The 25245-nt window shown below is 33.5% G+C and overlaps 1 protein-coding gene across 1 annotated transcript; it reads left to right on the top strand.

The window, feature by feature from the left end:
* Positions 1-2414: 2414 nt before the first annotated feature.
* On the top strand, positions 2415-24005 carry LOC130450436 (cytoplasmic aconitate hydratase-like). Its single transcript, XM_056788810.1, has 14 exons — positions 2415-2517; positions 4606-4772; positions 6844-6989; positions 7314-7383; positions 10371-10502; positions 12907-13101; positions 13159-13330; positions 14052-14269; positions 15764-16073; positions 18886-19242; positions 19299-19524; positions 19580-19745; positions 19801-19923; positions 23703-24005. The coding sequence occupies exons 1-14, from the start codon at positions 2415-2417 to the stop codon at positions 24003-24005; spliced, it is 2688 nt and encodes an 895-aa protein (XP_056644788.1).
* Positions 24006-25245: the final 1240 nt, after the last annotated feature.

Below are 25245 nucleotides of genomic sequence, written 5' to 3'. Positions count from 1 at the left end.
ATTAGTGTGACAATTGTGATGTATTGAAGTTTTGAGTGTTAACTTGTACAATTTTATTGACGAATCTTTACCCGAGAAACCTTACAGTATTTACTTTAACTGTACCATTACGAGATATAATGACCTCCACATTTTGTTCATTGATTTTAAGCAAGCGTCTGATAACATCAGTAGATTCAAAATGACAGCTGCACTAGGTGTCTAGAAAACTAAGACACTTGATAATGATATCTATGGAAGAACCAAAAACTCAACTCATAATCAACAATCAACTAAGTGACCCATTCAAGATCAATAAAGGAATGAGGTAAGGTGATGGACTATCTGCAATACTGTTTATAATCACTCTTCACTCAGGCATAAGCATTTTTACCAACGTAACGTAAAGTATTTAACCACTCAATACAAATATAGTAAGAAGAAAAACTAGACTGGTGGTGTTGCTTGATGAGAAAGGTGGGCCTCATCAGCGATGAAATTAAAACGCAGTATATGATCGGTTTAGCGGATAGAGCTTTTAATACAATAGATCTTGCCATCAAAAAGAATCATCAAGCATTGACCTTCAAATTGCTTGGGAATCTGATACACAACAATGTAAAATGCTCAACATCCATTAATGAGTGAATACAAGCTAGATTCAGAGCTTACTAAAGCCAAAATTATTGTCTACAGAACTTTTATTATACTAATGCTAAAAAAGTTATTGAATATTGAAGTGTACAATACTGGGAGAAGAGGAAAGTCAAACATGAAAAGGTTGGATATTATCTCAGATGATCTCCCAGCTAAGCGAATTAGAAGATAGAAGTCCAAGTCAAGGAAAAAAATGCCATGGAGGTCCATTGTTGAGGAGTTCAAGATCCACACAGGGTTTAGTGTCGGGTGGTGAGGTATGTACTATTTCGGGTATTCTCTTAATATAATTTTTTTCCTCCTCCTACGCTAACAAGAGAGGAAATTTCTTTTTGTATAAATCAGCGGGTTATGTTCAAAATTTTAAAGCTTCAATAAAGTGGTTATCGAAGCGCGCTTCAAACAGTGTAATTGTGAGTGTTGGTGTAGAGCTAGTGTAAATAGTGTGTTCAATATAAAATGAGCCAAGATTGGAAAAATAAGTTAAAATATTTATAACACGTATTAAATACGAACCGCTACTGTTAACATTCCTAATCCATCTATACATATAATGGAGTGGCTTCTTTGCAAATAAACAGCCGGCTTTTTTATCTGAAGACATGTTTTATGACACTTATCACTTACCGAGATTATTATGAATATGTAAGCTTCCAAAAATCTACTATATTTGAGGCGTGATTAGATATTATAAGTGCCTTTTCTAACTCACCTCGGTATATCAGATGTGCGGTCGAAACTATTTCATTTTGTTACAGTCACAAAAGTCAAATTTGTTTTTCCATCTAATGATTTTAAATTCGAGAAAATTCGAGCCTATATATGTCACCTTACGTCATGTTTGTCATTCTATGAAGATATTCCCATATTTTTTGCATGGTAAAATTGAAGAATGATCCCCCGCCTTGTTTCAAATATCTGCAAGCCGAAACATTTTCAAAAAATATTCGGAAAGTCGTTGGCTTCAAAAAGAGGTTTGAATAATTATTATTTACAAAATCTTCAATTATTGATTAAGCAATTAATCCAATAAATACAATGACTCGATATAGGTCCGATGTCGTATATTTTACGTAATTATGAACAGTCCATGGTGGTACGGGATCTATATTTTTAGATAGCTCAAGTGGTTGGAAGTCTAAATTTTCTAATTTGTCAACAACAACAGAGCTATTCCATATCGTGCGCCCTTTTTGTATTTTTGAAGGTCTAAACAAAAGACCGATGCATCCCTTTGTTGATGACACGATTCCAAACAAAAATTACGCATACAATTTGATCCTAATATCATAACCTGATGATAATCGATTTGTTCTTTAATCCGTGACCAGAGAAATTCATTTTTTGATATTTTAATGCTTGTCATCCGATGTTTTCTTGCAATTAATTATAAACAATCTAGATGGAAAACAGATGCATGGGACGCAGGCTTTATTCTCATAAGGGATTCTATAATAATTTCCTTCGATTTATTGGTTGTTAATTAAATGATTTATTCCTTGTTTACTGATTAAAAAGACTAATAGATTTCCATTTATAATAAATTACACTATTTTAATCTTTGGATGATTATGATAACAAAAGCTCACACATTGTTTTACTTGAATGTTAAAGAACCAGAAAGTAAACACCATTTTACATTTCTAATGAGCTATTAACATGTGGGGTGAAAAAGTTTAACCTCAAATCTCGAATTACCCCATTACAAATAAAACAAAGAATAAATATAATATATAAACAGATATGAACTGTTGAAGGGGAAGATTTATTATATTTTTATGTTTTCAGGTCCCAATCCTTTTGATAAATATTTGAAAACATTAGAAGTGAATGGAAAGACGTATACATATTATGATATTTCTCAACTTGCATCCACTTTTGGTAAGAGTTCATATAAAAGTAGGAACATATTGTATGAAAGGTACTTCCTAAAGGGATACAGAAAGACAACAAAAGTCTCATAATAAAAACATGAATAATATCATGGAATACCACATTGCTTAGATATATTTTTATTTTTATGTTTATATCTAGGGATATCGTTGTGTAATTGTTGCCATCCTACTAGCTGCAAAGACATGCCAACAGAGAGTCGCCCAGCATTTCCTTCATTTTTACCTTATCATAATTTCAACTATCATATACCCACAATCATAGGAAGAATGTTACTAGCTCTTTCTTTTCTTTCTTCGTCATTTTTACCTATATACAACTCGTTGAACCAGGTCATCTGAAACTACAGCTTAGCGTCCTTGGCCCCCTTCATCATTAGGGCCATCTTTAAACTTTCGAGACCATTCAAGCACAACACCATCACTCAAGAAGTTTTCTCCATACATACGACTCATTCTCCGGTGGATTTCTGCAGCACAATGGCCTTCAGACTGTATAAAACGAATCACACTTAGCGATTTACATTTGGCGGACATGTTTACGTGGCTGTAGCACAACGCCGACTGACGCCTGAATATCAACAATGGCGGAGTGTGTAGTGCGAGAGGTTCGCAGTCGCCTACAGCGCATGCCCGCTTTCTTCTGTCCGCGTAGCGTCTGCCGGCCCTTGTAAAACTAAATATATTGTAGTATTTCATATTGAAATTACCATCAATTTGTTCTGTCGCAGTGAATTCGTTTAGATTCGATTTTCTGTCTCCAAGATAACGATACTCGATTAATTTTCCTAGTTAATGCAGGATAGTAAATAATTTTTTTGGCCAAAATTTTGCTCACATCTTGTACAGTTTAGAGTAAATTTTCATAATAATATAAATATTTGGTAAGACATTCTACAATATTTTTATTTCATTGAGTATTTGTGAAGTTTGCTCTTTAGAATCATTCAGCTTCGTCGAGTTTCTGGTAGTCAGCTCATTCTTTTCTGGCTTGTTCTCCTTTATATAAACCACTGCTATTGAATTCTGATCAGCGTTCAATATTTATATCATCAATTATATATTTTTCTATGATTTACTGTTAAAAAATGCAGTGGCTGGCAGTGTTTTTCTGTTTTCAATGGACGTTTCGACATTGATTTGTAATTTCACTCAACATCGTAGCCCTGTGTATAATCCCTCACCCAGGATACAACTGGTACAAAATTGATTCCATGCAAAGTATTTCAGAGTTACCTACCACTTGGATTTATAGGCACAACTAGCTCACAATTATTCCATATCTGGTTTATCTTTCTTTCATCTGATTTATCGAATGATTTTTATTTTCAAATACATGTATATTTGGGAGGAGTAGTTGTTACCTCTATAGTCTTAAATGGCAAGAGTTTCAGGGTACGCACACCATTTTCATTATCATCATTGTCATATATCTCCCAGTGTAGCAATAAAATGAAAAGATCGCTATCCTCATGTGGATTCCGTTGCAGTTCTTTGTCGATAGTTCGTACAGGTCTGCCTCTATTTCTTTTACTTGTTGAATTATAATTTGATGCTTGTCTATTTCTTTTTGTTGATAGTTTCCGTCGTGAAGGAGCTATCCATCTCCATTTTCGCTTCGTAATCTTTGCGTCTATTTTCTTCTCCTCAGTTATGAAGTCTATCTATTTCATTTCAAAGTTTTGGCTCCAGAGACGCCATTTTAATGGATCTTTAATACTCTTTAAAACGGTTTCATTTCACCGTTACCTGTCGCGATTAGATTGATAATTTGTTTTGGCAAAAAATGCAATTGCAAATGTTAATCCAGTGTCTTATCATTACGAAAAAATATTCGTTTGTGGGTACAGAAATATTTCTAAGATTAATTGTACGATTGTTAGCCCTCATTTTATTCACTTAATGATGTTTAATTGACTTGATCACTAGTAAATTTTCAATTACAAGCGATTGTTATTGATTGTATGTGAACTAATTTCATCGTAAATGAGAAATGTATTTTGAATTCCACATGACCATAAAGAGTATAGCTTTTGTTTTAGAATTTGAAAATATATTATATTATACTTTGTTTTAGAACATTTGCCTTTCTCCATAAGAATTCTATTAGAATCAGCCGTTAGAAATTGTGACAACTTTGCGATCAAAGAAGCGGACGTAACACATATTTTAGATTGGGAAAAAAATCAAAATGTTCAAGGTGGTATCGAAATACCTTTCAGACCTGCTAGAGTTATTCTTCAGGTAATTTTTTTACATTGTATCTTTAGGGGCAGTGATAGCGATAAGAGTCTTCATTGACAATAAAACGTCTGGACGAGTTTCGATACATTGTTGCATTTGAACTACAAGCACGAACTACTTATATAGCTTATTACAGAAGTAAACGAACGTATCTACATCAGGTGAAGGACTTGTTGAAGTGGAATCTTTTATTTTGAAAAAAATACCAGAAAATGGAAACACTACTCCAGACATCACAGAAAATCAAGATATAGAGGAAGATCTGCACTTTACGGAGACTATCCCAACAGGATATATTGCTATTGAATCAAAAACTATTGTTGTTGCCAAAGTGTAATTATTAAATGTGTTTAAATAGTTTGTTTAATGAAAATCTACTCTAATTGCATCATGAACGTAATTAAATGTTGCTAACCATGATTTTGTACAATTTTAGACATTTTTATTATGTAAAAAGCAAGCAAGTAAACCCTATTACAATCGAGTAGCTCGAGGGGTGCCTGTCGTGTGGAGATGACTGTGGATATTGTTCTTGAGCTTCTGTACGTTGTAGTGTTCAGTAAAAACGTGCCTTCGTAACTCATTCTACAGGCTTGCATTTATCCAAAGACAGGAGTCGATAGAGACGATAAATTCTTGGCGTCCGTAGGCGAACTAGGTGCTCATGAGCCTTTTCTGCCTGTCGAGTAGGTCTTACAAATATTGCTCTTGGTGGGATTCTGTTGGACAGTTTGGAACAGCATCTGCCGTGGGAGTATCGGTGAAACAGTCATTCCAGCAATCTTTCTCTGAGGAACTCTGGGTCGTCTATAAGTCGAATTGCTCTCTTCTGTATAGAGTTGAGCATCCTCATGGGATGCTTGGAAGCCGAGTTCCAAATGTGCGAGCAATAATGCAAAGATAAACGAATCTGGGTCTTATAGAAGATTAAAAGCTATTGCGGAATATATAGCTTTTTGGTCATGAAGAGGACTCCAAGTTATTGTGAAGCTGCCGTAGATAATTTGGTCATGTGGTATGCCAGGACAACATCCAACAAGCGAATTCGCGGTACTGGTGATCTCGGTGGTCTTTGCTGCATTAAACTCAATCAGATTGCTTCGATCTCACTCCAGAATGTTTTTGGTATTGATGGTAGTGATCTGTTGCTGCCTACGGAATTGGGTGTTAGCCGAGTTTATTGGCAGCTGATTTAAACGACGACAGCAGTGTGCTATCGTCGGCAAAACTAAAGATCGGACTTGCAGTTTTGTCGAATAGATCGTTGATAAACAGGAGGGAGAGAATAGGTGACAAGATCGATCTTTCAGCTACTAAGTCATTCGATAAGTGTGGACGACAAATTTTACGTTGAAGGCTGGCGTGCCAAATCCTGTTGAAAGCTTTTGATATGTTCAGTGTGATTGCTCGAGATTTCCCATGTTTCTCTATAGCTCCAATCCATACTTTGGTGATATAGACCAGGAGATTCCAGGTAGATCTATTTCTACGAAAGACATTTTGATGGTTGCTGATGATGTTAGCAGTCTACAGATTTGCTGGTTTATGACTGACTTTCTTCATGACCTTGTCAGTGGTTGGGACTAAAGGATTCGGATGGCAGTTGTTGGGGGCTGTATGGATACTTTTGTAGTTGATTATACAAATGATGGAACTTTGTTTCGTTTTAATGTTGACCATTATAACATGAAACTTTAGATTTTATAAACGAATTTCTAGCAATATCAACTTTTCGCGTTTACTTCGCATTGCAATGGTAAACTGACTATTTTCATTTTTTCATTTGATTTTATAATAAAATATTACGAAAAATTATTAATTTTTACTATGGAAACATACTTTTTGTACGCAATATCACAGGTGATCGCTCGTGCTTGCGTCTGTGTCGCTGCTATTGAAGACAGTTTTAGAATAGTAGGCAGGTTTGATATTTTGTGACAAGTAATTTAGTAAAAAGGTTGTTGGAATAAAAAAATCTGTGACACAATATTCCAGTTTTCACTTGTGACATATCTTTACTTTAAATCTGATTCATTTGCTTCTATCACAAGTTATAAAATATGATTTTTAGGATTTTACTGGTGTACCTGCCGTAGTGGATTTTGCAGCTATGCGAAACGCCATCAAGGATCTGGGATCGGATCCACAAAAAATCAATCCAATATGTCCCGTGGATTTGGTTATCGACCATTCCGTCCAAGTAGATTTTGCTAGATCGTAAGTTTCCATATTCCATGATTTGTATTAATGGAGAAATTATTCATCTTATTTTGTTGTTGCTATGATTGAGATTGAAACTACCTCTCACATCTCCTTTGCTTTGTACATAAAGTTATTGCACATATTAAAAAAAACAAGAATGTCAGATATATTTTTAAAAGGGCTGAGATTACTAATTATTATCCTCTAAATGAAGGGGCCCGTTTTCCTCAACTAGGCGAATTATTAGATATTGGACAACTTAAACATCCATTTCCCGTAATATTACAATATAGCAAAAAGATTTTTTTAAATAAAGCTTCAGTTGATTCTATTTTTTAGTAAGGACGCTTTGAAAAAAAATCAAGATATGGAATTTATACGTAATAAAGAGAGATTCGAGTTTTTGAAGGTAATATAATTTCATATTTTTTCTTTTTATTTCAGAAAAACAGAAATTTGATTTTCTAAATAATGAATGGTAGCACTGTTTGTACAGCAAACGTCTATATCCAGGATTTTGAAATAATAAAATTGAATATTGATACCTTTTTATCTGGATTTTATTATGACAACCACCGTCATAACATGTTTGATATTTTTGTGGTTCATGACTGTTTACGCTGTGCGTGAAATTTGTTCGTGTATATGTGAATAAGCTTGTGGATAAACCATATACCTAATACTCATATATTACTAGTCGGGGTAGGACAAAAAACATACCATAAGAAGAAATGCAAACTTAGTGGTTATTCAGTAGAGCCAACATGGCGGATTTTCTATGCTAATGCCCTCGATGGTACTCGGCAGCATTCAGTCCTGATTTCGCAGTTACCTGAATTCACGATAATCATCTTTTAACTAAACTAAGGAAAATTAGTAAGAAATGATTACATTATAACTTTTAAAATGAAAACTCACTCACTCACTTTCCTGAAAATTATTTTCACGCAAGCGATAATATGATGTCGAACATTCAATTTTACAAAATTCCTACCATTTAGGACAGACATCAGGAAAGCGTATGGGAAATTAAGAAAAACTGTGAGCAGCAGAGCTCCATCACGAAAGTCGAATTTTTCGTCGAATGAAGAATTTAACTAATACACAAACAAATCTTTCCATAAAATGAATTTCTTGGAAATGATATCAATTTTCAATCTTATTTTTTTATATGAAAAATTTGCTATTCCTCAATAACTTTTCATTTCACAAGTTAACTCTCTCTCTCACGAATGAAAATTCATAATTAAGAAAAAATTGTCATAATGACAAGAAATTTCGAAAATGGGAAGTAAAAAAAATCACCCTAGTAACGATCATACTCGTATTATTCATTAAATAGGAGGCGGTCCAGTTCAACAATTACAACGATCAAAATGATTTCGGGCGTTATGTGCTAGAAGAACTGAAGAAGAAAACTTTGAACTTGAGAAAGACAATACTTCAACATCACCCCTACTTGCATGCGAAGTTCGAACCCTCTAGTTAAACTTTTTCTGGTCAAAAAATAAGAAAATATAACAAAAATGACCATAAAATGGAGAGGGATGGAGATGGAAAGTTTCGACCTTAGACAGGAAATCATCTCGCAACTAATTGAACCTACATGTGAAATTTCATATTTCAGTCGCTTTTCGTTTGATCTGCAGAGGTGAGCAAAGGTCAAAAACCACTTTTTTTGCACTGCGACCCCTCGAAATATTCATTTGTTTTCAACCAAACTCTAATAACATCAATCCGCCGCCAAAGAAGCCATGTATGCTAATTTTGAACCAAATCGGACCCATAGCAATTGCTCGAGAGGCGAAAATAAAAATTGTAGCTATATATATAAACTACAGACATTCGAAAAACCATCATAATCGTGTTCAGGAGGTCTTAAAACATGGGAAAAATGATGTGCCCCCCATTTTTCTTCTAGTCATGCCTACCGTAATAGTCTAATTTTTCCTTGAAAACTTCGACTAAAAGATGTTTATTTATCTTGACAATTGACATTGAAAGTAATGATACATTTTTCTTACACTAGCGCCACGATTGGTAAGTGGCAGAACTAAATTTATGTTGCCGAAATTTACATGCAAATTGACGTTATTATTGGGTATGTTTTGTGTGATAGGTAGAGTGACTTAACCATTTCGGTGCAGACATATATGAGTATATCTCAGTTATTATACGTTGAGTCCAGTTCGCATGATCGTGATTGGATGATGCGTGAGCAAAAGTCATTACAATAAGTATATTTTGAGCTACGAAAGGGAGGCGGCTTACCTTTCCCCACTTGCCATTACAGCGCACGGCGCTCTAAATAAAAATAACAAGATAGAAGTAGTAATTGGCTGTATCTTTTTATGGTCCACGGTTCCATTTACTAGCAATATACGAGTGTTAAATATATCAATAGTCCAGTAGCTGACTGCGCATTCGAAGTTTGTATTTTTTTTTGTAAAAGCGTCGATTGTGTTTGACGAGTTTGATTGTTTGTATGTTGGAGTGTTAGGAGGTTAATGAGGATCGTGTTATCTAGCACTAAAGCTTTCATAGTTTTCATATGCACTAAAATTTCATAGAAGTGGAATTAGTTCTTTGTACCATTACTATCACACAAATGCAATTGCTCAATATCGCTCTAATATTCGATCTTCACTAACAATTTTGCGTGTTAATCACAATGCAAACAGAAATTTTAATTATTTTTAAATAACACCATCATTAACGTGGTTGAGTCTGGAAAATTCTTAGGGCTTGTTGTGGACAATTCCTTGAAATGGGAGTAACATATTGCCACCTTATATAAAAAAATTAGTTCCTCTTGCTTTGCGCTGAGATCAGTTTCCAAGGAACTGAGCTTATCCATCTCCTTAACAGACTATTATGCCCTTATTGAGTCGCATCTCCGATATGCCCTTCCCTTCTGGGGTACGAGTGGTGCGATTCAATTTTAGCGAATCTTCAAACTACAGAAGAGAGCTGTTAGATATTTACTCGGACTAAACAGCAGGGCTCACTGCAGGAACTTCTTTAAAAGATTAAAGTTCTGACTCTTCCCCTCTTATTCATCTTTGAATCCGTTTGCCTAATTCTTAAGCACTCTTCTCCAAGCATGACCTTTACCTACCTACTCAACGTTCAGAATTAGTTAAGAGCTCAATATTTTACAATGCAAAAAATGCATAATCACTTGCCAATCGAAATTAATTCGATCTTTCCTGATTTCGCAATAATTTGAGGGTTTTTGTACTGGAAAGTGCCTTCTACTCTATAACCGACTTCTATTGCGGACATGCTGCGTTCAAATTGACTTAAGTTATGCAAAGAAACTTAGCAGATTTTAATTTTATAATTAACAAATATAAAATCATATCGGTACTGTCGTAATTGAATGTTATTTTTTAGTGGGGAGCAAAAGCTTTCAATAACATGATAATATTTCCCCCAGGAAGTGGAATTGTTCACCAAATCAATTTGGAATTCTTAGCTCGAGTAGTATTTGTCGATGCTAAGGGTACTTTATATCCAGACTCTGTGGTAAGAATAATTTCCTATTATATTTTTACATACAATGTCTTAATATTTGAATCAAATGGAAATACAACAATTTGTACAGATAGCCGTAAAAATAGCATTAAAAACGACAAAATCAAATATAGTAATGAGCTGTCGCGAAGCATTATCCTGGTTTCATGACACTGGAGTAAGCCTGTTGGGTACTTGGACACTATGAAGTGGAAGAGTGCAGATAGAATTGCTAAAAGTGGGACAAGAGAGAGAATACCGAAGAGACAAAACAAAGCTACGAAATTGACGAAATTGTTAGAAGATGTTATTGACACAGGAATCAGAATCAAATATCAGGATACATGGTCAAACAGAAAAGATTGCACGATATCTAGAGAGAATGCATTCAATCCAGAATATTATTGGGGCGATTACTGGGCATTTTATTGTTGATACAAGATTTCAGGAATAGGAAGAATGTAGCGGAGAAGAAGAAACGATCGTACATCTGCTCTTAGTTGACGACACAATAGATTGCCTTAAAAAATTGGATAATGAGAAATAGGAAACATAAAAAAAATTTTATTCAAGGGAAAATTATTGGAGGGTGATTAGCTAGTTAACTAAATTTACAAATCCTGCAAGGGCTCAATAAAGTGATTCTCAGGTCTTCGAATGAACCACGAACAATATAGATCGAGGTTGCTGAAGAAACAATACAATGCTACTACTGATGAAATTGTTAGAAGATGTTATTGACACATTATAGCATAATGAGAAATAGGAAACGTAAAAAAACTTTATTCTGAGTTGGAAATGCCTAAAAATAAACTATTAAAAGAAAAATGATTGGAGGGTGATTAGCTAGTTAACTAAATTTACAAATCCTGCATAAGAAAGGGAGGGAGAGAAAGATTCGTTGGATAGAATTTGGTAGGATAAGGAAAATTTTAATAGGAGAAAGGTTTGGCCCCGATATAGGAATCGCTCTTCTGCAGGGCTCAATAAAGTGATTCTCAGGTCTCCGAATGAACCACGAACAATATAGATCGAGGTTGCTGAAGAAACAATACAATGCTACTACTGATGAAATTGTTAGAAGATGTTATTGACACATTATAGCATAATGAGAAATAGGAAACATAAAAAAACTTTATTCTGAGTTGGAAATGCCTAAAAATAAACTATTAAAAGAAAAATGATTAGAGGGTGATTAGCTAGTTAACTAAATTTACAAATCCTGCAAAAGAAAGGGAGGGAGAGAAAGATTCGTTGGATAGAATTTGGTAGGATAAGGAAAATTTTAATAGGAGAAAGGTTTGGCCCCGATATAGGAATCGCTCTTCTGCAGGGCTCAATAAAGTGATTCTCAGGTCTCCGAATGAACCACGAACAATATAGATCGAGGTTGCCGAAGAAACAAATCAATGCTACTACTGATGAAATTGTTAGAAGATGTTATTGACACATTATAGCATAATAGGAAACGTAAAAAAACTTTATTCTGAGTTGGAAACGCCTAAAAATAAACTATTAACAGAAGAATGATTGGAGGGTGATTAGCTAGTTAACTAAATTTACAAATCCTGCAAAAGAAAGGGAGGGAGAGAAAGATTCGTTGGATAGAATTTGGTAGGATAAGGAAAATTTTAATAGGAGACAGGTTTGGCCCCGATATAGGAATCGCTCTTCTGCAGGGCTCAATAAAGTGATTCTCAGGTCTCCGAATGAACCACGAACAATATAGATCGAGGTTGCCGAAGAAACAAATCAATGCTACTACTGATGAAATTGTTAGAAGATGTTATTGACACATTATAGCATAATAGGAAACGTAAAAAAACTTTATTCTGAGTTGGAAATGCCTAAAAATAAACTATTAAAAGAAAAATGATTAGAGGGTGATTAGCTAGTTAACTAAATTTACAAATCCTGCAAAAGAAAGGGAGGGAGAGAAAGATTCGTTGGATAGAATTTGGTAGGATAAGGAAAATTTTAATAGGAGAAAGGTTTGGCCCTGATATAGGAATCGCTCCTCTGCAGGGCTTAATAAAGTGATTCTCAGGTCTAGCCTAACCTATTAATTTTTATGATATTTATTGGCAAAAATATTATATTCCAAAACAAAACATCTTTGTAATCAATAGTAGAAGATGGCCAAAATTTATATCACTATATATAAATATTTAGTGAAAAATTTAGAAAAGTAATCACAAAGTCATTCATGCCCCTTACAAAATTGAACATAGTTCGCCTAATAATTTCTGATTTCTATAAAAATTAAGAATAAATAGTCAGCAGTTGTAGAGCTCAATTATCATCAATATATATGACAATAGGAATGTGTAGTCAAAAAGGACTCTCTTGGATTAAAACGCATATCACCAAAAACAAGCTTTACCAAATTTTTGGAATAGTTTTAAGCACTTTTTAGGTTGGCACCGATTCTCATACCACCATGATCAACGGCTTAGGCGTCCTGGGCTGGGGTGTGGGAGGTATTGAAGCCGAAGCTGTCATGTTAGGTCAATCGATTAGCATGTTATTACCCAAAGTTGTTGGTTATAAACTATACGGTAAATTGAATGAATACGTCACTTCCACTGATCTCGTACTTACGATAACGAAGGTACGTCGTTCGAAAATAGTTAATATGAATTTTTGAATGAACATTTTTTTCTTATAGCACTTACGTCAACTTGGAGTTGTTGGAAAGTTTGTTGAATTTTACGGACCAGGTGTAGCTGTTTTATCTATAGCCGATAGGGCTACTATCGCCAATATGTGTCCCGAATACGGAGCCACCGTAGGATATTTTCCAATAGACGAAATTTGTTTGGAATATTTGAGAAAAACAAGTACGTATTTGTTGCTTAATAAGAACAATCATTTTTTATTGACATTGCCAAATGACTGAGTGGTCGTTCGAGGTCTAAAATGGATCCAAGTAGCAAGTTGAAACTTTGTCTAAAGCTTGTTGAGACTGCTCACTGACTGAAGTTTTTTACGCACGCACTCTATTTACTATATGGAACTTCAACTTGCTTGTATCAGGTCAAGTTGAAATATTTGATAAATGGAATTTCATATGTATATGACGCAGAAACAATTAACAATTTTATGTTTTTAGGAATCAAAAGTTTCGGTACAAATATACCCAATATTTGTTCATTTAAACTAACGAACTGTTATCCTTCAACCTCAAAAACAGAGCAAAAAGTGGGCAAACAGATAATTGGAGTCCTAGAATGTGCTAAAAATGAGATGTGCTTTCTTCGTGACACACATCGCTTTTGATTAGCTAGTTTTTGGACGTCAGAAGTCTTCCAGTTTGAGAACATTGGTGTTACACACCAGATTTAGCACTAAGCGGCTTTTAGAAAAAAATACTGGAAGGAAAGCGGACATTATTCGTGTCACTGAGAAACTTGAAGTGCAAATGAGTCATTCCGAAAGAAGTTTCTTAAAAGTGCTTCCAGCACCTAATGGATTAACCGATGGAATTGGGAAAACATTGATACTTTCTTTTTAATAAAATAATTTTAATAACACTTGTTATACCTAAAATATTTTGTGCAGATCGTTCAGAGGAACAAGTAAAAGTTATCGAGGCTTATCTAAAAGCGACAAACCAACTTAGAAACTATACTTCAGAATCACAAGAGCCGATTTTTAGCAAAAAAGAAGGGTTAGATTTATCTACAGTGGAGCCTTCAGTGAGTGGACCCAAAAGACCGAATGATCGAGTTTCTGTTAAAGATATGAAGCAAGATTTCTTGAACTGTCTTCCTAACAAGGTGAGAGATGCGATTTCCAGAATTGTTGTTTGATAACAATTTGTAAAATTCCCTCGAACTAAATCAACTATTTTGTTGCGAAAGAATATATTAAGAAGAAATAAATATTAAATACTATTATTTAAGTACAATATTAAAAGCAATAGGCTAAATTTTTTATAAGTACATAAATTTGATAAATGAATAAATGAGGTTAAGCTGGCCACTTACTGCGGCGTCGTACAATTTCATCGCATCCAACTAAATTGAATGCAATTGGATCGTGAGTAGCCTTGCATCCAACTAAATCGTACGATTTGACTATAGACAGAAAAGGCTGACTGCTGCAGTACAGCAGTGTCGGTTGAATGAACATTTTAGCCGTATGACCGATTTGTTGAAACTTTTCTTGTTTTAAAATTTGTTTCCTTATAACTTAAAATGTCGAAGAAGGGCTATGAACATTTTAATTAAAAAATTTAGAGAGGTTAATAAAGAAGATTTTGTCAAAAAGAAATAATTAATTTTTAACATCTTATAAAAGAGAACTGAAATTAGTAAAGAACTTAAGTAAGTCCAGAATGGGGGCTGATGATATCTATAAACCGAAATTATGGTATTTTCAACTACTGTCGTTCCTAAATGATCGAGATGTACCCAAGGCAGCGATTTCCAACTTATGGAAGACCTTGAAGACCTTTGTAGATCAATTAAATCCTCTGAGCTAACTCAAAGCACTAATGTGAGTGTTCCAGTTTCTTGATCCTCATTATCCAAATGTTGTTGAGGGGTATATCTCTTCGGACTTTTCGTTCGCAAATAGTTATGTAGAACGCAACACACCAGCACTATTTTTCCAAGTGCCTTCGAATTAACATTAATGTCAGTATGAAATATTCGAAATCTAGCTGCCAAAATTCCGAAAACATTTTTAATTATACGACGCGCTCTTGACACTCTGTAATTAAAAATGGCTTTTTTTCGGTCGCTGTGTTCTATTTTTTCTGGTTTAGGTATATTTATTTTTCCAGACATCAACTTTTCATAGAATTCACTAGCTTTTAATACACCTCCATCTTAAATTCTTCCATTACTTCCAAAGTGACAATAGAAGATTTAGTAATTGGTGGGGAAAGTACCACATTTCTTTAAATGAGTCTGCAATCCTGCATAACAAGTTTCGAGTATTATTCTGCCCAATGATTGAGCGTAGATGATACTGGTAAACTTGTAACTGGTAAAATCTTCACAGCTCCTTCCGGTGGCCAGAAATCTAGCATATTTGAACCAAACGGTAACTTCTCATATATTTCGAATAGAATAAAACATTGTACTCATATGTAGATTATATTTAGTTTTTTTATTATTTTTTTAAATTCGCAAAACTTTCTGGCCCACCAAGTAAATTAGGAAAAATGATATCCAATCAGTATTATGAATTCTAAAGGATGGATTTGAACTAAAGATTTTAACCACGTCATCTCCAAATTCTAACCCAAATTTATTTTGTTACAGACGGGATTCAAAGGTTTTGGTATTCCTAATGAGAAACTTAACACTGCCGTTAAATTTACGTACGAAGGCGCCGAATACACATTACGTCATGGAAGTGTCGTGATAGGTGCAATTACATCTTGTACAAACACTAGCAATCCAAGCGTGATGATTGGTGGTGGTTTGCTCGCTAAAAATGCTGTAAACGCCGGCTTAACTGTCGCTCCTTACATTAAAACTAGCTTATCACCCGGATCTGCCGTGGTTACTAATTATTTGAAAGATTCCGATGTAATGTCTTCATTGGAGAAGTTAGGATTTGCTGTTGTGGGTGAGTTAAAATTTCTTACATCTTACGTTGTCAAAAATCATGTCAAGAAACTTACAACTAACCTAAAAGTGATCAATACATAAGGAAAAGTTTCGTTTTTCGAGGTTATAATTCCAAGCCCGAGGGTGGGGCTGATGCAACTCTGGTCACAGGACCCGGGCCTAGACCTCTCTTTAATTTAATTCCTAAATTTATTGCAGAATATTTTACCTTGGATCTTAGATTAGAGGGGCACGTGTTAGTTACTTTTTGTAATGTTGCATACAACGGTTTTTCAGGCCCCACACACTCCCTCTACCTTCTCCTTCAACCATTTAATTTTTTAAACAACATACCGGTAGCACGCGAACATAAGGGTTGGGGGTGGTACCCAAGCCTGATCCTGGTTACAGGGGCCGCGATAAAATGTGGGGATCAAGATTCCAAGGTCGTTGCGTATTTCCATTTCAGTGTTTTTTTGATTATATTTCTGTTCTTCTAAGGCATATAATGTAGTTTTAGTCCGGATAAAGTCAAAATATCAATCTTAAATCAAAGAGTAATATTATATCCCTGAACGAGGGCATATCGACGCACGATCATTTTTTACGCTGATGGTCTTCGTGGATACCTCGAGGTCCTTGAGGGTCTTCCTCATCTTCAATGTTTGTTGGGGAAAAAGATTGGACATCAAAATTGTAGGAAATCTTTTTCAACTGTCAATTTTTGAACAATTTGTTTATGTATGCCACAAGTTTAATCTAATTATATTTTTAATCGTTTACTTGTCAAGGGTATCGCTGCAGCGGAATTTAGGAAAATGATCGTGTATCGATATGTTTTCAATTAGGCACCCAATATTCCTTAATGAAAAAAGTTGATGATAGTCTCCCACGACGGATTATTTGGTGTTCTCTCTAAAATTTTTCGGTTATTTAGAATAATAAATTGTGATTTTTACTAATAAGCATATGCTGGTGTTTCATTATAAAAAAAATTGGAAAAATATAAGAAAGCTATCCAGAAGCAATTATTATAATTAAAAGCTTATCAAATTTGAATAAGTCGTGGAAATAATCGATTTTTTTACTTTCCTCCATATATTTATTATATTTTTTTCTTATTGATAATTTCTTTTTCTTATACTCTTCTTCTACCTTATCAGGTTTTCCTGTTCCTTTTGTATGCAATTTTTCTATTATTTCCAATCTTATTTTTACACTTAATTTAGTGTTTGATCTCAGTTATCTTCATCTTGGCACGATCCTTTTTTATAAATGACTAATTTTCACTTACATATTTTATTATTGTTATCGTTATCTTATTGTACTTCTATTTTCCGACATCTATCACTATAATTCATTCATAATTTTCCAGATATTTATACTAGATTTCTCTTCCCAGTGGTTCTTCCATTATATTTCATGTGTATTCTTATCCTGTTGTCTTTATATTCACTAGCTTCTGTATCTTGCCACATTTATAAAATGGTATAACGAATAACGAAATAAAATAAAATATATCAAGAAAAAATGAAATATATATTTACTTACATATTTTTTAAATTATGGGTTTAATGGTTCTCGTTGTATTAACTGATACGAGGATGTATTGATATCTAGTTAGCCTAGACCATTTCCATGCATAAACAAAATATTGCGTTACCATAGCAACCAACAATAGCTTATTAGAAGTGTCAGAAGTGTCATTAGAAGTTTGAAGTCAAAAAAGTGAACCACAGATACGCAATAAAAAGAAAAGAGATGTCCACCGAAATTGTGAAAATCCAAAAATTTGAGTATCGAGCCATCATTTGTATTTAAAAGGGTTAAGACGTAAATAGATTTACGAAGATATACTTGATACCCTTGCTGAACAATGTCCTTCGTATGAGACTGTGAAAAATTGGACTGTAAGCTTCAAAAGACGTAAATGTTCCATTGAAAATGATGACCGATCGGGAAGGCCAGTTTCTGTGTCAGTCCCCGAAAATATCTGAAGCATTAAATATTCCATACGAACGCGTTTATCATATAGTTCACGTCAATTTGGACATGAGAAAAATTGCTGCAAAATGGATCCCCAAATGTTTGAATGTTGACCAAAAGCGTGCAAGGGTAGAAACATCGATTTCTTAAACCGAATTGTTACTATGAATGAGACTTGGGTACGTTTCTAGCATCCAAAAACAAAGCAACAATTGATGGAATGGCGACACTTTGGTTCTCCAAGACCTAAGAAGTTTCTTGTCTAAAAATCTGCTGGAAAAGTTCTTGCTTCAGTTTTTTGGGATTGCCAGGAGTAATCATGATTGATTATTTGGATAAGGGTGAAAAATAACTGGAGATTACTATTCGATATTACTGATCACTGAAAGGGAAAAAAATTAAAGAGAAAAACCACGTAAAGCTATTCAAAGGTGTTTTGTTTGTGCAGAACAAAGACCTTGCACATAAATCCTATGTGGCCATGCAAAAAATTCGTGATTTAGGGTTTCAATTACTTGAACACCCCCTTATTCACCAGATTTGGCTCCGTCCATCTCTTTCCTCAACTGAAAAAAAAGTTAAAGGGGTCGTAAATTTTCTTCCAACGGGGAGGTTATAAAAGCTGTGGAGGTCTGATTTGCAGATCAAGAAGAAACATTTTTTTTAAAGGTCTAGAGACGTTTAAGGTTCGCTGTAATAAATGTTGAGTAATAAAATATGACAATGAAATTTTATTTGATTCTATAGTAGGCTAAGAATTTTTCAATATATCCCCGTATATCAAAAAAGTTAATCTAATATTGATAAAAATATTTGTAACATTATAGACTTTACGTTGTTTTAAGGTTATGGTTGTATGACTTGTATCGGTAATAGCGGATCCATAGATGAAAATATAGTAAATGCCATTGAAGAAAACGATCTCGTTTGCTGCGGTGTGTTATCCGGAAATCGAAATTTCGAAGGTCGTATACATCCGAATACAAGAGCCAATTATTTATGTAGTCCCCTTTTGGTAATAGCTTATTCGATAGCGGGTAGAGTCGATATCGATTTTGAGAAAGAACCTCTTGGAAAAGGATCGGATGGAAAAGATATTTATTTGAGGGACATAATACCTACCAGGAAAGATATCCTAGATATCGAACACAAATTTGTCACTCCGGCTATATTCAAAGAGGTGTACGGAAAAATAGAAAAAGGTATTTTTTTTGGTATATTAGTATTAAATTTATATTTTATATTAAATCCGTTTTAGGTTCAAATAATTGGAGAAAATTGGATGCACCCACTGGTGATTTATATCCATGGTCGAGTGCTTCTACTTATATAAAAAAACCACCATTTTTCGAGGGTATGACGTTAAAACCACCTGAAAGTAAACCTATACAGAATGCTAGGGTACTACTTTTATTGGGGGATTCTGTTACCACGGATCATATTAGTCCCGCTGGATCTATTGGGAGAAAAAGTCCTGCTGCAAGGTAAAATATCATAGAAGATGAGATATAGACTACAAAGAATTTATTATCATTATAGATATTTGGCTCATCGAGGATTGGCTCCAAAAGAATTTAATACGTATGGATCTCGAAGGGGAAACGATGACGTGATGTCGAGAGGTACTTTCGCCAATATCAGATTGGTTAATCAGTTTATGTCAAAACCTGGACCTAGAACTATTTATTTGCCAACTAATGAAGAAGTGAGATATTTTTAATATGATAATATTAGTTTAAAAACCGTTTTCTTTCTAACAGATGGATGTTTTTGACGCTGCTCAAAGTTATATGAAAAATCAAATACCTCTCATAATCATTGCAGGTAAAGATTATGGATCTGGTTCTAGTAGAGATTGGGCTGCAAAAGGACCATACTTACTGGTTAGTATTAGTTAAATTAGATATCTTATTTTTCAGAAAATGTATTTATATTGGTTATATCTCAATGTTTTTTTTAATATTTTATTAGCTATGTTATTTCCAGTTATTTATAATAGAACAATAACAACATAGTTATTTTCGTATTTATTGTGTGAGAAGATTGTTTTTTGATGGCACATGACACGGTTAATTTTTCACCGCGACCGCAAATTTAGACCAAAAATTCTCTCTTCCATGAATACATGAAATACAAAAAACATTGGTAATTATTTAGTTTAGGTTGAATACGCCCAATTTCCTTGTAATTTTAGTATGTTGTGGAGAAAATTATGCTGATTAATTTAATGTATACATATAGGGCGCGAAAATTATTCGCTCACATACTTTTTCGAGGTTGAAAATTTCGATAGATCAGGTTAGGTTAGGTTAGGTTAGGTTAGGTTGGGTTAGGTTAGGTTAGATTAGGTTAGGTTAAGTTAGGTTAGGTTATGTTTAGGTTAGGTTAAGTTATGTTTAGATTAGGTTAGGTTAGGTTAGGCTCATACTCAAAATATTGAGCGACTATGGCGAGATATTCGTGATAACATATCACGGTATGGAAGAACTAGATCTCATTATCCATTTTGGGGAGTTTCTATTTAAAAGACATTATTCATATTCAAATAGAATTGAATCATTCATTGAAGAAATGTCACGAATGTATAATAGAAATTGATGATTATTTATACGTGTAAATAAATGATTATTGTTAGAAATTGATTTGTGTCATTACTTTAATCGTAACTAATTATATTTAATGTTGGTGATGATTGGAGGCCAGGGGGGGTTTGGTGTTAAAATGTTAAAAGATAGTCGAAATGTTCAACAGACATCAACATCAAGTATTTGCAAAATATCAACTATCCAAGATAGTGTACATTTTCCAATGTTCAAACCTAAAAAACTATGTGAAGGAATATTTTCCGCGCCCAACATTTATACATATTCTTCTTCAGCATAAAAAACTGTATAATATACTAAAATTTCAAGGAAATCGGGCATATGCAACCTAAACTAAATAATTACCACAACATTTTCTGTACAACTGTGAATGTGAATTTACATCGTCTACGTTTTTTCCTCAATGTTATCAATACTTTCAATATAATTCACAGCTGGTCTTTCTGTGTCGCTATTGTAGAAACAGTTCCTTCGCATGCCGCGGGTTTAATTGTGTTTGCTCTTAGTTACTCCATTTCAAGTAGTTTTCAAGAAGATGGATGTTGAATATGATATTGGTGTTAATACCCATCGGATATATCGGATGAAGTAAATACAATAGTATCTCATATGTTACGGGTCTAATCCGAGTTGATATATTGGAAAACATATGACCGTTTACGTGAATGATGCGACAAAAAACTCGAAAATTATAAACTCCCCACGTTATGAAGTGCCCACGCAATGTTGAAAAGTACATAGAATGTTATGGAAAAATTGATATAAGGAAGTTATCAAAATCGATCTCGCTCGAAACCGAGGAAAGAACTATAAAGTTTTATCATGGGATGACATCAATAAATTTATACAAGATACTGATAATTGAACAAATTTTCTTTATAATAAATTCCGTGGTGGTCGAAATATAATATTTGCCGTATTTTTCTCTGTGATCCAGTTATTTTCATGATTGTTAGGTGCTGTCTAGTGCATGGAGAACCAAAAGGTTTTTATTTCCGGTTTAACACTTTTCTTCTTTGTTCGCAATATGAAAATGGAGATATATAGTAAGGTGGGTGAGCCAAAAAAAAACTTCCAAGATGAATAAAAAAAATTCTAGTAAAGTTTGAACTCAAATCAATCAATATTTTGAGGTGCCGCATCTCGTTTTTTTATTTCCAATTTAAATTACATGGAAATAAATTATTTTTTCGGAATTCTAATGTGTTTCAACAAATTATTGTGTAGTAAAAAGAAATAGATTTTTTTGTAGGAAATTAAACCCTACAGAAAAGGTATGAAATAATTTCAGTCATTAGGTTAAAAGTTATTCGCAGTTAGAGTTCAACCTAAAATAATATATGATGACTTTCACAATCTTTTACAGTTCTACAAAACAATGTCTTAAAAACGTAAAACAACATATTTTTCGTCGTTTTTCTGACTTCTTAGTTCTCAAATTTTAAAAAAAAAACTTACACAATTCGTATGAAAACTGATTTCAATGTAGCTGGAAGTACTGTAAAGATTTTTGATGCGATTATGTCTATTATTTAATTATTTGTTATTTGAAATCAGTTTTCAACACTCTCATTCGAATCGTGTTAGATAACGTAAGTTTTTTTCAAAAAATTTGGGAACGAAAAATACGTTGTTTTACGTTTTCGTAGAAAACTATAAGAGATTCTGAAAGTCATATATTATTTTAGGTTGTACTTTAACTGCGAATAACTTTTGATTTGACTTAACGAAAAATTATTACAGACCTTTTTTGTAGACCACTTAATTTCCAACAAAAATATATATTTCTTTTTAGTACACAATAAATCGTTGAAATACATTAAAACTCAAAAAGAACATATAAATTCCCGTGTAATTTAAATTGGAAATAGAAAATTACGATGCGGTCCCTCTAAATATTGATATTTTAAGCTATAAACTTCACTAGAATTTGTTTTTTCGTCATCATTCCTAGTAGCAAGAGAAAAAAAGTTTTTTTTGATCCATCCTAATATATATCTTATATGACTTAAATTCTTAATCAACAATTTTCTCTCTTTTAGTAAAGTCAAGGTAAACTCATTATAATATTTTCTGATAACGGTAGAAAACATTATTTATGAAAGTATTTTTGTGAATATGATAATAATCCTTATAGAAATAAATCAATCACACATATTCAATTTTGAACATCAATGTCATTTGATTTCAATACATGCAAGAAATGATTTTTGCAATATCCCATCGTTTAATAATACTTGTTGATAAAATATATCATTTTTTTAAAATTTCTGATTGTTTTCCACTCAATTCTTTCTCAACTCAATAAGCGGGTACTTACCTAGGTACATACTTTTATTTTGTAGTAATTTTCTGTTTCTTTAGTCATTTATTATAGATCTATAACTGGGACCATTTATGGAAGGCTTCTTTGGGAATTTCTTTCATCTGCTTTATCAATGTCAATATTGATGTCTTTTTCCTTATAGAAAATTTCCTAAAAAGCCATGGTACGCAAGAGCTTGTTCTACTTCGATACATTTTTCCAGTACCTTAATCGTCTATTGGAACGAAATTGTTTTTCAAAATACACTTTTTCATCTTCTTCTAAGTTAGAAGGACGTTTCGATCGTTTCTTGTCTTTAACTGTATCATTTGCACATTTAAATTGCTGGTCATCACCATTTAAAGTAAGTACATCAGGATTTTATCATTTCTTCAGCTTCTTGGGGCTGGTGAATGTGTTAAATTCCTTCTTTTCCAGTATTTTCAGGTCTTCATTTACTTAGTTTTCAGTTTTACTGTAGGTCTACTTTACATTTCCTTCCTCATTGTTGCCATTTTCCGGTTTCAGAAAATTAGTATTTACCATTTTTGAACCTCAACAGAAGAATAAAAATTGAAAAAGAACGGAGGGGGTAGAATAATATAAAAGATACAGTTTCTTCAGCTATTTTATACAGATAGGTTAAATTCACTCTTATTTTCAGTTTTTTACCCACTTCCTCTATAAATAGATAATCCCCTAATTTCCCAAACTGAAAATTTGATTAACTATTTAATTATCGTTTTTGTAACAGGGTGTCCGAGCAGTTATCGCAGAATCTTTCGAACGTATCCATCGATCGAATTTAGTAGGAATGGGCATTATACCTTTCCAATTTCTTCCCGAACAAGGCGCCAAACAGCTCGGTTTAACAGGCAAAGAAACTTACACGTTTGATTTTCCTTCAGTTCCAAAGCCAGGTCAAAATATCAAAGTATCTACGGACGCGGAAAAGATCTTCGAAGTGATGTTGAGATTCGATACCGAAATCGATCTTTTATACTACAAACATGGAGGCATTTTGAATTATATGGTTAGAAAGATGTCTACTAAATAATTTACTACATATATACATTTATTTATTTATATGAAGTTTAGAAATGTGCGACGATAGGATCTGCTAATGGACGCCAAAATAATGTTAAGTTATATGAAAACCTTGTTTTTATATTATCTATTATATATGATATTGTTGAAAAATAAATCTTGATTAGTTCGATTTCGAGGATTTTATTTATTTATACGTTTACTCATTCCTTTCATATATTTCTGTACTCTGATGAAATAGTGCGAAAATTACTAACATCTGTTAGTTTTCATTCAAACTTCAATAGTGGTGAACAACAAAACCAGAATACGAACTGATTTTGTTGTTTTATAAACAATAGAAAGTGTTATTTGCCATTTAAGTCTATAAGTGCTTTTCATAAGGTGCACTTCGAAAAAAATAAAAACGTGGTAAAAGTTGTACTGTTACGAATGGACTAGTTGTTGAAATACTATTATATAAAAGGGGCTGTCTAAAAACAGCTATAATTGTTCCCCTGCACAAGGGTGGCGAGAAAAATTTTCTTTTTGAACATATTTTGAAAGCTCAACAACCTAATAAATGCACTAAGGACTCTGTGTTTTTTTTTTAATAATAAATTTTATACGGCTTCGGTTTTTTTGAGATTTCGCTAAGGCCTTCGATTGTGTCGATCATGGAGTTCTGATTACCGAACTAGAGTATTATGGCATCAGAGTTATTCCCTTAAAATGGTTTATATTTAACCTTGAATATAGAAAACACCTGATACGAGCTAATGGTAAAATTTCGACTAATTTACCAGTTGGCAGAGGTGTACCTCAGGGTTTAGTTTTAGGTCCATTCCTGCTTTTGGTATTCATCATACAAAAAATTATCCTCTACTTGTTTTGCCATTAAATCTGTCTCTAAACAGATGGATTCTCGTACTGCTTTAACAACTGCTTGTTATTCAAATTACACCTTCACCATGGTTTGCCTTTATGGGGGTCTTGTAGTTTGCACCTCTTCGAATCTATCTTCCTCTTATTCAATCAGCTACCTCGGAATTAAAAGCAAATACATTTAATAAGTTCCAGAGTTTGACAAAAGCGTTTCTGCTTAAAAGACCTTAGTATTCTATAGCAGATTTCTACAATCTATCATAGACACTCGTAATTCAATTAAGTGTAAATAAGAATTGTGAATTATGTAGTTTTCACCATAAAATTGTGAAATATCTTATGATAATAAGGCTTATCTCTCCATTCTAGTGGTCAGTTAGTAGTTT

Source organism: Diorhabda sublineata, chromosome 11 (genome assembly GCF_026230105.1).
Source record: "Diorhabda sublineata isolate icDioSubl1.1 chromosome 11, icDioSubl1.1, whole genome shotgun sequence".
In the NCBI taxonomy this organism is placed as follows: domain Eukaryota; kingdom Metazoa; phylum Arthropoda; class Insecta; order Coleoptera; family Chrysomelidae; genus Diorhabda; species Diorhabda sublineata.
This window is presented reverse-complemented; position numbering and strand designations above follow the sequence as displayed.